The 15,364-nt window shown below is 38.6% G+C and overlaps 1 protein-coding gene across 1 annotated transcript in view; it reads left to right on the top strand.

The window, feature by feature from the left end:
- Positions 1-13,103, top strand: part of muc15 (mucin 15, cell surface associated) — a 19,386-nt gene extending 6,283 nt beyond the window's left edge. Inside the window, exons 2-4 of the mRNA XM_037697686.1 lie at positions 1,774-2,630; positions 8,317-8,487; positions 12,420-13,103. Coding sequence (XP_037553614.1) covers positions 1,793-2,630; positions 8,317-8,487; positions 12,420-12,535 — 1,125 coding nt within the window. The 5' untranslated portion in view covers positions 1,774-1,792 and the 3' untranslated portion in view covers positions 12,536-13,103. The remainder of the gene's footprint in view (positions 1-1,773; positions 2,631-8,316; positions 8,488-12,419) is intronic.
- Positions 13,104-15,364: the final 2,261 nt, after the last annotated feature.

Consider the following 15,364-nt stretch of genomic DNA (forward strand, 5'->3'; position numbering starts at 1 on the left):
TATATATATATATATATATATATATCTTCCAAAATTCAATTGAAACTTAAAATATCAAGAACATCCTAAACTCTGATGCTTATAATTTGAAACTTGAAACACTTTAAAAGGTTCTCACTGCGGGGCCTTATGAATTTAAAGCTAATTACAGTACAACTAAAATGTATTACTTGCGTAATAATTAGAATTCATCAAAAATAACAAAGTCTAAAAAATCTTGGTTTGTATGCACTTTTCAGCTCAGTTGTTATTTAAATCCTTGTGTATCTTAGTTTTCGAAAACTGGTAAGAATACAAAAATACTGAATTTTGATTTTGAATAAAATTTATATTGCATTCCTAAAAGAAATAAATAGTCACAATCGTTCATCCATCCATCCATTATCTTTACACGCTTATTCCATTTTGGGTCACGGGGGTCGCTGGTGCCCATGTCCAGCAATCACTGTGCGAGGGGCGGGGTACACCCTGGACAGGTCGCAAGTCCATCACAGGGACAAATAGAGACAAACGAGACAAACAACCATTCACTCTCTCACTCACACCTAGGGACAATTTAGAGTTACCAATCAGCCTAACATGCATGTTTTTTGGTCTGTGGGAGGAAACCGGAGCACCCGGAGAAAACCCACGCATGCACGGAGAGAACATGCAAACTCCACCCAGAAAGGCCCCTGGACCGGGGTTTGAACCAGGGACCTGTTCGCTGAGAGGCAGCAGCTCTACCAGTTGCGCCACCGTGCTGCCCCACAATCGTTCACTTATTACAAATTATTTTCTGCATGGCCACAGTGACCTTGAACCAGTAAATTTTAATGACAAGACTTTTGTGCTTTTCTGTCACAAGTTAAAGAAACATCTTCAAGGCTTTCAAAAGATTCTGGAATTCACAAAATGGGAGAGATGAGCTGACAACCTGAAGCTCATTGTCTGTGCTGTTGAAGAAACACAAAATAATTGCTAATTCATGCTGTAGTCATTTCAAAAGATTCCCTCTTGACACTTCAAAGAAGCATTTCAACACTGCTTGACACCTCTTTGAACTGAGAAGAGACACTTCTTGTGACTGTGTCAAGGTCTCGTCTGTCCCATGAGACTTACACGGGCATGCCCTTTACAGTCATGCAGTCTCCAGATTCCTTTGATTTGACCCACACTGGTGGATCAAACATCAACTTCAGTACAAGCAATGCAATTTTAAAACACAGTAAAAATAAACTGATTTTTCTTATGAGGAAACTGATGTAGGCTAACTCTTAAAACGGTATAACCAGGTGGTATTCTAAAAAGCCTTAATGATTTTTGATGATGCAACAAATTCTGTTAATTTTAAGTGCTATGTGTTGTCATCATTGTATGTTCCCATACAATGGCAAAATTAGTTCTCTGCATTTAACCCATCGCACCTGGAATACACCCAGGTGGAGCAGTTGGCAGCTATGTAAGTGCTCGGGGAGTAAATAGGGATTACGTGTCTTGCTCAGAGACACCACGGCATGTGGGAATGGCTGGGGATTGAACCTCACCACCTACCAACCTACCTGCCTGTCTGTCTGTCTGTCTGTCTGTCTGTCTGTCTGCCTGCCTGCCTGTCTGTCTGTCTGTCTGTCTATAATGGCAATCTTTTAAAGAAGTGAGTGCAGTAGATCCTTTGAGCTCTCAGTTTTTCAATGCAAAGTATGTCAAATATCATTTTACACAAGAAATATTTTAGGCTACAAAATGATGCATATGACCTAAAATGTTGTTGTCATCCTTTTACTTGTGTTTCAGAGTGAACCTAACAGGAAAAATGGAAACATTAAAAATCACAGCATGCTTCCTTCTGCTTTTTCAAGTGCTTCATACGGTGTCACTTCAAAGTACTACTGACTCTCCTGGACGTACAATTGATAAAAGTTGGCTCCGTCAACCAGCCATAAAGAGGGAAAACGGAAATACTCAATCTCCCGAAGATAAAGAGTTTGAGTCTGAGTTAGGCACCGTAGAGTCTGGGAATGACAACAGTGGAGGGATTCCATCTGGATTTATGGCAGAAAATGCAGAAGAAGAGGAGAATCTATCAAACATGAGTGAAAATGAAAAGACTGAAGATCTGAATATTTCCAACAAAACAATGTTTGAAAATGGAACAATTGAGCAACTAGAATCGCCAGAGGCTACCATCCCTCCAGCTAACGAATCAACAGATGCCACAAGGTCAGGCCAAACCAACATGACAGAAGCTAAAGAGGAATTTAACTCAACCATGACCACAGAAAACTCTACCAGTACTCGAGATCTCTCATATAACAACACCATGTTCAAGGCAACAACATTGGCTCCAGAGAATGGCACCACAAAACAACCCCCAACGACGCCAGATTCAGACAAAGGATTAGCAAACCGTACGGAATCTACCACATCTGCACCAAGTACAGCAAAACCAACCACAGGACCACCAACAGCAGCGCCAACCACGGCTGCCCCAAACACCACGGCGCCACAGATAAACAAGAATACAAGCAGTCCTTCTGAGATACCAGGATCAAACTCAACTGCTGCCCCAGATGTCCCAAAATCACCTGAGGTGGCAAATAGGAGCGGGATAGTTGTGGATGGCTCAGAACGAGCCATGGGTGAAGAATCAGGTAATATAGTTTCTTTTATACAGTTTTATGTCTGAAAAATAGAGTTCTATGAGTGTTTTTGGAGTCCAACTTCCAGGGGTGGTGGAGGAAGTAAAAATCATGTGTATTTGGAAAATTTTAATTAAAGAATTAATATGATTTGAGTGCTGTTTTTATAAATAGTCTGGGGAATTGGATAGGGTTGTTTTTAAGAAGAGACCATCAATTGCTTAACCATCTCCAAGTCAGTTAATAATAATGTGGTTCAAGCCCATTCTATGTTGAGGCTTTTAAATCCCCTCATGTTTCCATCAGATAGTTACATGGAATGGGTTGATGTTGGGTTTTATGTTAGAGGGGCTGTAAATCATGTTGCTGTAAAATAATTTTTGGTTGCAACTTTTCCAAACTGAGGGAATGCTGGAGGCTGACAGTAACCATTCAGAAATACCTCACACAGCCCCACTAAAAAATACATTATCCTTTCAAAAATGGTGTAGGACAAAAATAGATTTGTAACATAAAAACCTGCTTTAAATTCTTCAAGGATCACCTTGGTTATAAAGCAACACTGTACTCCCTGATCGTAAGCACATTCATCACTGTTGTATGTTTTACACACTGGGCTTTTCCGCCCTTTCTCCGACCCACATTTAGCTGCGTCTATTTTCCCACTGACAAAGGACAAATGCTCCCTCTTTCAAAGGCAAAGGTTGGATTGAGTTTCAGGTTTTATCGATGTAGCCACTATGAGAGAAGAGGTCTGTTACAGCCGTCCTCTCAGCAGGACAATGAAACCCTGTTTTAGCCACAGAAAAAGGCCTGGAAAAGGCAGCAAGGGAACGAGGTTAAAGAAGCTTCTACCTCCGTTTAGAAGCGTGAGACTAGCCTTTGGTGTCGATCTTGAGATTTGGAGGAGACTGAAGTGAAAAAGACCTCTTTTATACACACTTGTGCAAATCAATCTCCAATTCAATTTCGCCTCTGCAGCGCCTCGAAAAGCTACTTCCACTGAAAAATACATGTGGGCAAGCTTGGTACCAATGAAAAGACCCATAAAGAGCTAGTGTAGGGCTGGGATAAACAAAACTTGCATCACACAGACAGATGTGACAGTGAGACATAACAATAACAAATGATGGCAATAAACTGTGGGGAAACCGTTCTGAAACTGTGGGCGACCCAGAAGAAGAAAAAGAAATCCCCACAGTCACCATGACAGGCACAGCATGCACACAAAAACCATACAAAGACACCTACTGTTGTATGCAGATAAAGGAAGTGTTTCTAAATATAAGCTCACAATTATCTTTGACTTCTCTGAGCTCAATAAATCAAAACACCCGCTCACCTCAGGTATCTCATCTCACAATGAATTAAAAGTTACACTCACTGTCTGTTTTGTTGACCATCTACTGTGTGGATTGAAGTATTAATTAGTTTTGTACCATTTTTTCGCACAATTAACTGATGCAGTGATGACATAATCGTTGTGTGTAGTTCGTCTTGACTGAAACTGTTGGGCGAACTTGATTAACGTGCAAGATGGCGAAATTCAAACTGTTTAAAAAATGTCACAATTTGTATACCTGGATTATTGAGCATGGACTTCGTTGTTTAAAAAAAGGTCATGAAGGGGTGTCTGTTTTCAAATCTTTAATCCATACAGCAGGTAATTTATCTCACAGTGATGCTAGAAGAGGATACGTAAATATCAATAGAAATAGTCATCGCAAAATCAGAATCAGCTTTATTGTCATTGCACCAAAGCACAGTGAAATAACATTTCAGTACAGCCCTTCCGAGAAAGAGCAGAGCTTTTTATTCGCATACCGTCCAGGAGCGTTTGAGATAGTTGGCCAATTCATGGCCAAACGGTGGAATCAGATTCAGATAACAACAATTATTTTGGGTCAGGCCGTCTCTGCTTGATTTCTTTCTGCCTTCGTAGTTCTACTGGTACGTCTCAATGGCGGCTTCAAACAGCCACATTTTGTGGTCAACACATCTGGGCCGAGCTTGTAGCTTCTCTGGGATCGAGTCCTTCCCACCAGCGAGTTTCAGGAGCTGCAAGTGGCATTGCGATTCTCAGAAATTGCATCCAGCTTACGGCTCAGCTCACATAGCATCTGAGTCTTGAGTGCTTATTGCTCGGCACATTCCTTCACACGCCAGGCAGTCTTACAATGGCCAGAACAGCTGCTGACGCTTTCCGCATTTGTCGATATGCCAGGTAACCGCCAACTCCAAAAGGCAGAAATCCTGTTATCATAAATCCAATTATGTATGCATCTTCTAAATCCTCAACTGACAATATTGACAAACACACAATCTTCCATTTACCCTAGGAATCCATTGTGTATCCAGCTGCAAGTGTCCCATCGGGCAAGAGGGCTCTCCTTTTCCTTGTCTTCTTGTTGAGAAAATGTATCAATTGTGTTGAGAGACCAGCTGACCAGATCCATAATTTACAATTTGGAAGTTATGTAAAGAGAGGCTCCGATAGGGTTCACATGACAAAGAGCAAAGCAGGAGGGAAGCAGGAACGAGATGGGAAGCTTCCGCCTTCGTTGAGAGCAAGCGGGAAAAAAAGGGGAAACAATTAATTATCTACAAAAGAGTTGTCAATCTTTGTCAACAGCACAGACCCACAGACGCTGGTAAAACTGACCTGAGTCTTTATTGATTACTGTTTCAAGTTACAAAATTGTCAGTTTATTTTTCTTTTCTTGTAGGTGTGAAAAAAGATTATTAGTGAAATAATGTATTCGGACAGCTGGATGAATTGTTACAAACGGAAGCATATTTAAGTATATCTCCTCTCCGGGCCACAGTTTTTGATGCAGATTTTTGTTTAAAAGTCATTTTTCTACTCTGCTGCAAGTTAATATTGAGGAGGTTTAGTAATTAAAAAGTATGTGATTAGGGTAAAGAAATATGAACTGTATCAAGTTGAGGAAAAAAGTGTATTTATAGTGATAAAAAGAGATATATTAAACCTTGTTTCTCATTAAGTGACAGCTTTATGGTGTCCTCATGACGTATATGCGTCACACCACACCCTTCGTAATGATGCTGCAGATCCTTTTGAAGCAGACAGTTTTAGAGGGGTGGTTCAAGGCAGCCAACCTGCTATTCACAAGCACAAATATGTACACAAATTACAGCCATTAACCACTGAAGTACATTTTTCACATACTGTTGGAGGGAGAATTCACACAGTACTCACACTGACAGCTCCCAAACAACAACTGATGCAACTTGACTGTCATTGTGCAGATATTTGTACCATCTCTGACCAAACAGCAGAAAAAAACTAATGAATGCTCCCATGCACAAATGTTTTGAGCTGAAATAAGAACAGTGGCCACAGATCAGTGTAGGTGCTGATGTAACATACTAGCCAAGCTCAGAGTAAGAGTCAAAAATCCCATTGCAGTTTCTGCTTTACTGCTGCATGGTTTCAGCGAGGTTTACTTTTTACACAACAGTAATACTAAATTATGATTTATTCTTTCATTGCTTTCGTATTGCAAGCAAGGCTGATGAGACTGTGCATTTAGTTAAAAAAGTTTTCAATTTATCTTATTTTTACTAACTAGCCGAGAAGTTCCAGCTCCTCTGCAGGAAAACACGCAGGAAACATAAATGTCAGCTTCTGCTGAAAAACGTTGCTTTAAAGGTTGTGCTGAACGATGTGAAAAAAACCAAACATACAGTTTATTTCCGACTGGTTTCATCATTATTTCAAGTGTCGTATTAAAAGCTACTGAGCAACTTTCAGAGGCTAAAATATATGTTTTTAGTTTGGGGGTAACATAAAGATGTAATTGCTGCAGTCATAGGCAAGCAGAGCATGACAGGTGCTGAATACAAGTGTTTCCACAGCCAAAATATAAAATGACCTTCAACAAAGTCCATGCTCAATAATCCAGGTTTACATTTTTCAGTCAGGTCATCTGGACAGTTTATTTTTTTGTGCTGAAACATTTCACCTTCGATCCGGAAGGCTTCATCAGTCAAAGAAACACACAACACAAAACTGATTCTTCCCCCAACAGCTTACTCCAAAGTGGAACAAACCAGTTCTGCTTGTGATAAGATGGTCTCCTTGTCATGCCCCTTCCTCCATTGCCAGCCCTCTTTCTTGTTGACAGTCATGTCAAACTGGTTGAAAACAACAAAGTCCATGCTCAATAATTCATTCAGCAAAACGTTTCAGCACAAAAAAAGAAACAGTCCAGATGACCTGACTGAAAAATGTTGGATAGAATGACCTTAATAACTAGAAGAAACATTTTTGTTGTCTTCTTACAGGCCAGTAGAAAACAGAAATATATATATTTCTATAAACCTTATATATATATATATATATATATATATATATATATATATATATATACACACTTATACATAAACTTTTAGCTTCAAACAAACCGTTTCTTGTATGACCTTAAATGTCTATCATGTAACCAGTATCTTGTGTTTCACAAGTTTCTTAAACAATTTAAGATTTAAAACTCCTTTCTGACAGTTCAAAACATTTTCCCTAAAAAAAAAAAAAAAAAAAAAAAAAATCTAAATCCCTACAAGTTCTGTTTTCTGTTGGGCTCCATTGTTGTTCTATGTAAAGGACATTTTTATTAAAAAGTTCTGATCAGAGCCTGAAATGTGTGTCGAGGTACTGATGTGTGATTTAGTCCCGTCAGTGTTAGTTCATGTGAATCTATACAATCATTAATATTTACAATCAGAACAATATTCTGCTTCAGTGACAGCGTTAAATTCTACAATCACACATTTAAAGGGACGTTTCTGAGGCGCTCGGCTTGGAGAAACCATCCAACCTTTTAATTTCCTTCATTCTTTGGCTGTTTCTGCTTGTTACAAAAGTGTTTAAAACAACTGTTTATGAATGTAGAAATTTTAAGCTATTTTATTGTGTAGAATATTATACAATTAAATTAAATCAAAATAGAATGTAATCTGGGAATGAATATTGAAGACAGATTTGTCAGTTTTAAATATACTGTATATGTTATCTACTTGTTTTGAACAAAGAGAGCAAAATACTTTTGAAAATTAAGGTTCATGTTTGTTTCACAATGAGGCACACATTATCAAGTTGTTTTTCTAATTATCTGTGCCTGAGCAGATGTTTACTGAAATCATTACAGACTAAAAACTAGCAACTTAGAATAAAATAAATAAATAAAAAAATACAAAAAAAAAGTTTTATCCCAGTTTCATCATATGTCTCTTTTTAAAGCCGAATGAGCCAGTGTGCTGTAATGCTTAGTGCTGCTCACAGTAAGCTCTGGGCTTATATCTTTGTCCATCCATGAAGACTTTGAATCAGTTATTCCCAACATGTAGCACTCAGGCCCTGTAAATCTTATTTAGAAGATAAACTCAGCATGCCGTCTTAGATTATTCAAATGTATTCAAGAAATTATCGTGATTTTGGCATGTTAATTGCATTAATTATCACAGTGTAAATTCTGCAATTCTGACTAATTAGGATGTGTATATCTGTGGAGAGTGCCTCTGCTGCAAACATATTTAGAGAAAACACATTTTCAGCCATAATTATTTTGCAATTAGCCCTCAAAGACAGGAGTTGAAATAAATCATTAATTTATTGACAAATTATTTATAAGTCTTTCCCACCCACTCTAACCCAACATTTATTTATTTTCTAATGAAGGTTTGGATTCAGATCCGTACAGGAGTAAGAGGAATGCGGCTTGGCTGGCTGTGCTTGGAACGGCGGCGGCGACGGCCTGTGTGGGCGTGGTGGCATACATCATCCTGAAGAAGAAGCACCAGAAAGCGTTCACTCACAGGAAGCTGGTTGAGGAGTACCCTGCAGACCCAGGTATTCTAGCTCCCAAAACATCTCCTGAAAAGTTTTCTTTTAATCTTTGTTGTTTATTTGGAAATTCTCCATCTGGTTTATTACAACAGACTGTAGACAACAATTTTGTTAAATTCAAAGTCTTTTTGTTAATTTTCCATTTTTAACGTATAAACCACAAAGAACAATTCAATTCAATTTATTTATGTAGCACCAAGTCACAGCAGAAGTCGTCTCAGGGCACTGAACAGAAACATCCATATATAAAAATAATAATGTAACATTATTTATCTGAGGAGCAGACGCTTTGAATTTAACTCCATCACAGAACTCTCATCTTGAACAAGCATGAAGGTGACAGTGGAAAGGAAAAACTCTCTCATGAGGAAGAAACCTTTAACAGAACCAGGCTCAGGACAAGCGGCCATCTGCTTCGACTGGCTGGGTTTGGTAGGAATAGATACACAATGGCAGGTCAAGAATCACATGTTAAAATAGAAATAATATCAAATTAAAATTATTCAATTTTAACAATTCTTTTAAGGAAATTAGGTCGGTCTGTCCTCCAGTAGTCTAAGCTTAAGACAGCATGACAAGCCAACCCTAATTATAGGATTTATCAAAAAGGAAAGTTTTAAGTCCAGTCTTAAAACAGGACAATGTGTCAGTCTCATGGACAGAAACTGGAAGTTGGTTCCACAAGAGAGGAGCCTGATAACTGAAAGATCTTCCTCCCATTCTGCTGTTGGAAACTCTAGGGACTACGAGATAAAGCGAGGTGCTCAAAAACACAAGACAAGAAAACATAAAACATAAAACAAAAAAACCCTCCCACCCCTTCCATCCCTCATCAGATCAGTCACACATACATAAATGAATTAAAATGAATTACACAGGCAATGACATTTTCCACATACAACATAAAAGGCTGCCACATGTCCCAAAATCTTTTAACAGAAACCTTCAGGGTATATCTTACTATAGATGGATTTGATACATTAGCTCTCTTATCCAGTGTACATATGCTGGGGCGTCCTTCCAATTGCATAAAACCAGTCTTCTGGCCAGGATAGAGCCGAAAGCAATCGCATCCTTCTCATACTTGCTGAAGAACATATCCACAGAGACCACCCCAAACAGTGACATGAACGGTGATGGGTGAACAGTTTTTCCTCATATCCCAGAGAAGGTATCAAAAATAGATTTGCCATAAGGTCTGCAGTTTAGGACAGGTTCAGAATGTATGCAGGAGTGTAGCTGGAGTTTGTTTACAATGATTACATATGGGGTCCAAGTTGGCTTTGATCTTGGACAACTTGTCTTTGAACCAGTGCAACTGGTGCACCACCTTGAATTGAATGACAGCATGTCTCAGGCAGATTGAGTATGAGTAAATGTTCTTAATGATCTTTCTCTAGATTGACTCTGATATGGATTCCTCCAGGTCTGTTTCCTATTTCAATTTAAGGGAGTATCATGATATGAACTGAGTAGTGTATAGATCTTACTAAAGGCCCCCTTGGCATCAGTCCTGCTTTCCAAAATCTTAGCCAGAACAAATTTATTTTTGAAAATAAAGATTCAATTTTGGTTGAGCATGAACTGTTGGTAAAATTTGATTTGTTGCACACCTCAGCTATGGTTCCATAACAGTGCAGAATTACTCTCGACTTTGTGCTTAATCACTTATCATTTTCCACAAGTTCAGCATTGTTAGTACACATGATAGAAAGCAAATTAACATCAGTTTATGAGAGAGCTTTAGATGTGCTGGTTGGCAGCTTTTATTGCCTCTGGTCTGTACTGTAACTGGCTGCAGGCTGGAGCTATACATAACTCTTCCTGCTTTAATAAGGTAACCTCACCATAATGAGCTAACCTCACCATGTGAAATAGCATCATGTACTATAATAGCTAACATTTTATCTCATTCTGTCATGAGGGAAAAAGAGACTGTCAATTCCCCTTAGCCTCCTTATATTTAACTTTTCTGTAAAGCTCCAACTGGAATTAATCGAACACAAGATAGCAGACTGTATTTTTTCCCTCAGACACACAGATATAGAAATTTTGGGGGTGGTGACAAGTCATTTTTGTTGGCAGTGGACTGAGATTGGAAGATCGATCGTGCACTACTTTGAACTGCAGTATAGCGATTTTTATGATGCTGCTGCACAACTTTGCTCAAGTGGTATCTTGAACAAGCGTTTACAATAAGCAAAATTTCATGGGGAAAAAATGGGTAAAAGTTTCACCTAAAAGTAATGACCATTCATGGCAATAGAATGTATTGTAACATTAAATTATGTGTAACAATGATGTAACCATGTAGAGTCATAGTGAATTAAAAACAATATGGGCAGACGATGATCCAAAAATGTCACGTCTCTGCAATTTACTATAAGTTCATTTTTTTAAAGCTGTTGTATTAGTAGTAATTGCAAACATTCAAGAGGAAAATAAAAACCAAACAGAAAAAGCTTTTTTATTGATTTTTTTATGATAGACCAAAATGGAACATGAACAGGAGAAGGCAGATTACTTATTACTGCTGAATCCCTACAATAATAGCCCCTGCTCCAAAGTTTCCTGTAAATATATCAATAAAGTGTTGCATTGTCTCTGTATGGCTATAGGTATGGAAACACTGCAGCAGTTCAAAATAAGAGATACAACCCCAGGGATGAAAACGCTGGAACATTATGTAAAACATAAACTATAACGAATATAAGTATCTTTAATTTTAATAAACCCACATTTTATTCACAATGGGATATAAAGCACAACAAATATCAAACACTTTGGAGGTGGCCGGCCTGCAGGCTTGAAGACTTAGACTTGAAGTACCAAATGGCTGCGTAGGCCCACCCCTTTTGATTGACAGCTTTTTTTACCAACTGGGTCAATTTATGGTGTCCGGAGACAATTTAATTCAGGGTATTATTAAAACATACTCAACTGTTGAGGTCTTACCTTTACAAAGAGAGGATAAGTTTGTGTTCTCCAAAGGGTTCAAGAGCAGCATCTCATTTAGTCTAGGTATGGCATGATGGCACAACTGGTAGAATTGCTGCCTCTGAGCAAGTATTTTGCTGGATCAAATCCCAGCCAGGAACCTTTCTAGGTGGAGTTTGCATGTTCTCTCCGTACATGCGTGGGTTTTCTCCGGGTACTCCGGTTTACTCCCACAGACCAAAAACATGCATGTTAGACTGAGTGGTAACTCTAAATTGTCTCTAGGTGTGAGTGAGAGAGCAAATGGTTGGTTGTCTCTATGTGTCCCTGTGATGGACTGGAGACCTGTCCAGGGTGTCCTCCGCCTCTCGAACAGTGACTGCTGGATATGGGCACCAGTGACCTCTGTGATTCGTAAAGGAAGAAGCGGATAAAGATAATGGATGGATGGATTTGATGCAATTGTGTGGGCTGTGGGAGGCTGTAAAATAGTGAACCATGGTGGCCATCTTTACTTCTGAGAGAGTTAGCCTCTCTAAAATATTCTATTTATCCCCAGTCTTCTTACTGACTTGTTGCGATTTAGTTTAGTTCATTGCAAAATGCTTCTGTAGTTGTTTCTCATACATATCACTCACTTTTACAATCTTTGTTGCTCCTCTCTCCACTATTTTGTGACATATTGATGCCATAAATTTTATTTCCCTCCCCCAAAATGGTAGCATTTCTTAATTTTCGCATTTGATAGGTTTACAGAAGTCCACTGTGAATACAATTTGGGTTTATAAGATGTATAAAACAATGTTTTCTGTCTTTATTTACTTTTTACACATCTTTTTTCTTCTTCTTGGTATTTAATGTTAAAAAACTACTGAACAACAACAACAAAAATGTAATCCAGTTTTTTGGATTTTCTTAAAGGGGTGTGTTTTGCTAAGATACATCCCTGATAACCTTTCACAAGAAATTTTGACTGTGATTTCTTTTTTCATTTCCAGTTCTCAGATTAGACAACTGTGAACCGTTGGACTTGAACGTGGGTGGCTCAGCCTACTACAACCCAGCACTCCAAGGGGACAACATTCAAATGAACAACTTTCCAGAACACCGTTAACATTAAAAGACTTGTACGACCAAAACTCCCTCAAGAGAAACTCAGCCACACACAGTTTCTGCTGTTTGGTGGAATTTTAGAACGTGGATTTTTTAAAGAAGAAAAATAAGAAAAAAGACTGTCTGAAAGTGGCACATGTTAATTGGAACAGGCCTAAGCTCATTGTAAGTTACCCACATTTATATTTTGGATACAGATTCTATTTGTTATATTTATTGCACTGAAATGAAGGGATCACTAATGATTATATATCTAATGAAGGTACACTGTAGAGCCAAAGTGACCTGTTCACCACTCATGTACGCTGCCAAATGAATCAAATGAAGACTTTTATACGCCACAAATTAACAACTTTTATTGAAAGATAAAATTACATTCACTAGAACTCAACATCCAGTTTCATTAATTTTTAATTGTAGCCACATAAATATATTTGGTGAAGACTTGTGTAAACGATTTTAAGGACAAACAAACATATACACAAACATATCAGCTAAGGAGAAGAAAGGTGAATAGGGGTCCTCTAGATCTGAAAACATTAATAAAGGTTAGAAATGCCCCCCCCCCCCCCCCCCCCCCCCAGATTACAGACGTCACAGCTGGTCTATTGAGGCATTTGGAACAATATTCAGAAGCCACCATGAACAATAACTATATCCATATCAGCAATCACCTGCTGTCACAGCATAATTTAGGCAATAACAAGTCACATTTAGACAGCAATATTCCTCGAACTGGCAGTCGCAGTCGAAACTAAAGGTTTGGGTTCGTTTTCTGCACTAGAGAGGGAGGTGGCGGAAGGCTGGAAGCTGTTTTCTTATTCATAGGATGAGATTTTTTGTTTTCTGAAAGGGAGTTGTGCATCTGGTCTTTGCATTACTCAGTAGCAATAACTGTATCTTCATAATACACACTTTAAGTCTTCCGACCTCCAGGTGTCCGGAGAGAAAATTGATTTTGTTGTAGCAACAATATGCACCTTGGAAGAGTAGGTAGTGTTTACCAGCTGCGCAGTCAGAATACTGCAATAAAATGATTATTATTCAGATTTTCTTTTCTTCCAACTCTGCATCAATATGGACTCAGAAACGTATGCCTTGTGATGAAATACAGATTAATCTTTTTTCCTCTGTATTTAAAAAAAAAATGTATTTTCAGATTTGCTCTTTTCTACACTTTCTGTTATGAGAAAAAAAATATATTTTACACTGGTTATGTCAAGAAAATTCATCCAGAAAATAAATCTTTTAGCTCTGTACATGTTTTCACTCATCATTACACGGATGACACGTGCACTCAATCAACATGCACTGTGATCATGACTGATACATCCCTCGGCTCGGCCTAAACAGCCAACAACAAGTTGGGAATGTGTTGCCTTGTGGATGGATGCAGCAGGCATGGCAGATTTGCTTCCTTCCTTGCTGTAATTTCTGACATCAATCAGTGCCTTGGGTTCCTGCTCTAAAGAATCACTGCAATTACTGCTGAAATAATACAACAGATAGATAAAGAGCCCAACATCTCGGCTTGTGCAGTGATTTAGATCTTGATAGCACAGTAATAAATAACCAAAACATTTGCTTTGTTTTGAAATTTCAGCTGAATTTAAGAAGAAAAGTCACCTGGACGTTGACAATAAAGGCATTTTTTAATTATTCAAACAATATTCAATTGAAGGCTAACATTCCTTAAAGAAATATTGCCCACCTTAGTTTATGTAAGAGCATTAGACTAAAACATGTACTGAGAAATGACAAAGTTGTAACAGATTTGATCAAACCTGTAAAAGCACAATCTCATGCTGTCACAATGGGGCTGGTGCTGGTAAACCCAGTGGTGCAGGCAGGCAGTCAAGGACTCAGGAATAATAATTAAATAAAACATTTATTTACAAAAGTAAAAGGCTCACAGGGCAGCAAAACTTACGTATATAATCAAGGGATACACAGGGAGCAGAACAGGACATTACCAGAAGACAGGAAACAATGTCAGGACAAAGAGTAGGACAAACACACAGGCTTAAATACAGACACAAATGAGAACAAACACACAACACCTGTGAGCCTCACGGGTGTGGGGAATTGAGGTAATGAGACACAAGGGAGCAGGAAAAAGACAGAACACAAGCTGGAGCCAGACACTAAGAAACTCAAACCCTATACGTGCTGTATTGTGAGGTGTCGTGTTGTGAGCAACTCTCAGCTACAGCCACCTCAAATTTTATCACAATATTTTTAAAAATGAGTCAGAGTATGGTTAGTTTGGGTTGGCTAATACTAAGTTGAAGCGGCCATCTTAAACTGAACTGACTCCTCAAGTTAATCAGTCGTAGATATACATCCAATTATTACTTTTTAGAGAGTTTCATTAAGATCCATCCAATGGTGTGAGGATTGTGTTTCTTAGTGTGTCTTCCTCTTGCGGTCTGACTTAGCTTCTACGTTCCCACTTGCTCATGATTGTCTTTCCCCCAGGTGTTTGTCATTGTCTGTTGTTAGTTTGTGTATTTATGTATGCGTCTCTGTGCTCTTCATTGTCTGGGCATCGTCTTGTGTGACGTTATGGTTCTGTCATCCCTGAGTCCGTGTAAGTTTGATGCCACGCCAGACTTTTGTTTTTGTTTAATAAATCAATTTAATTATTCTTACCTCCTGAGTTCTTTGAGTCCTGCCTGCACTTTGGGTTCAACCACCACCAGATCCTAACACATGGTTCATGAGATATTTCCCCAACAGACAGACAGCGGTCACTCCAACATGTATTTTTTTTGCATTAACAGCATCCATCCATCCATCCATCCATCCATCCATCCATCCATCCATCCAT

Source organism: Nematolebias whitei, chromosome 2 (assembly GCF_014905685.2).
Source record: "Nematolebias whitei isolate Nwh7 chromosome 2, NemWhi1, whole genome shotgun sequence".
In the NCBI taxonomy this organism is placed as follows: domain Eukaryota; kingdom Metazoa; phylum Chordata; class Actinopteri; order Cyprinodontiformes; family Rivulidae; genus Nematolebias; species Nematolebias whitei.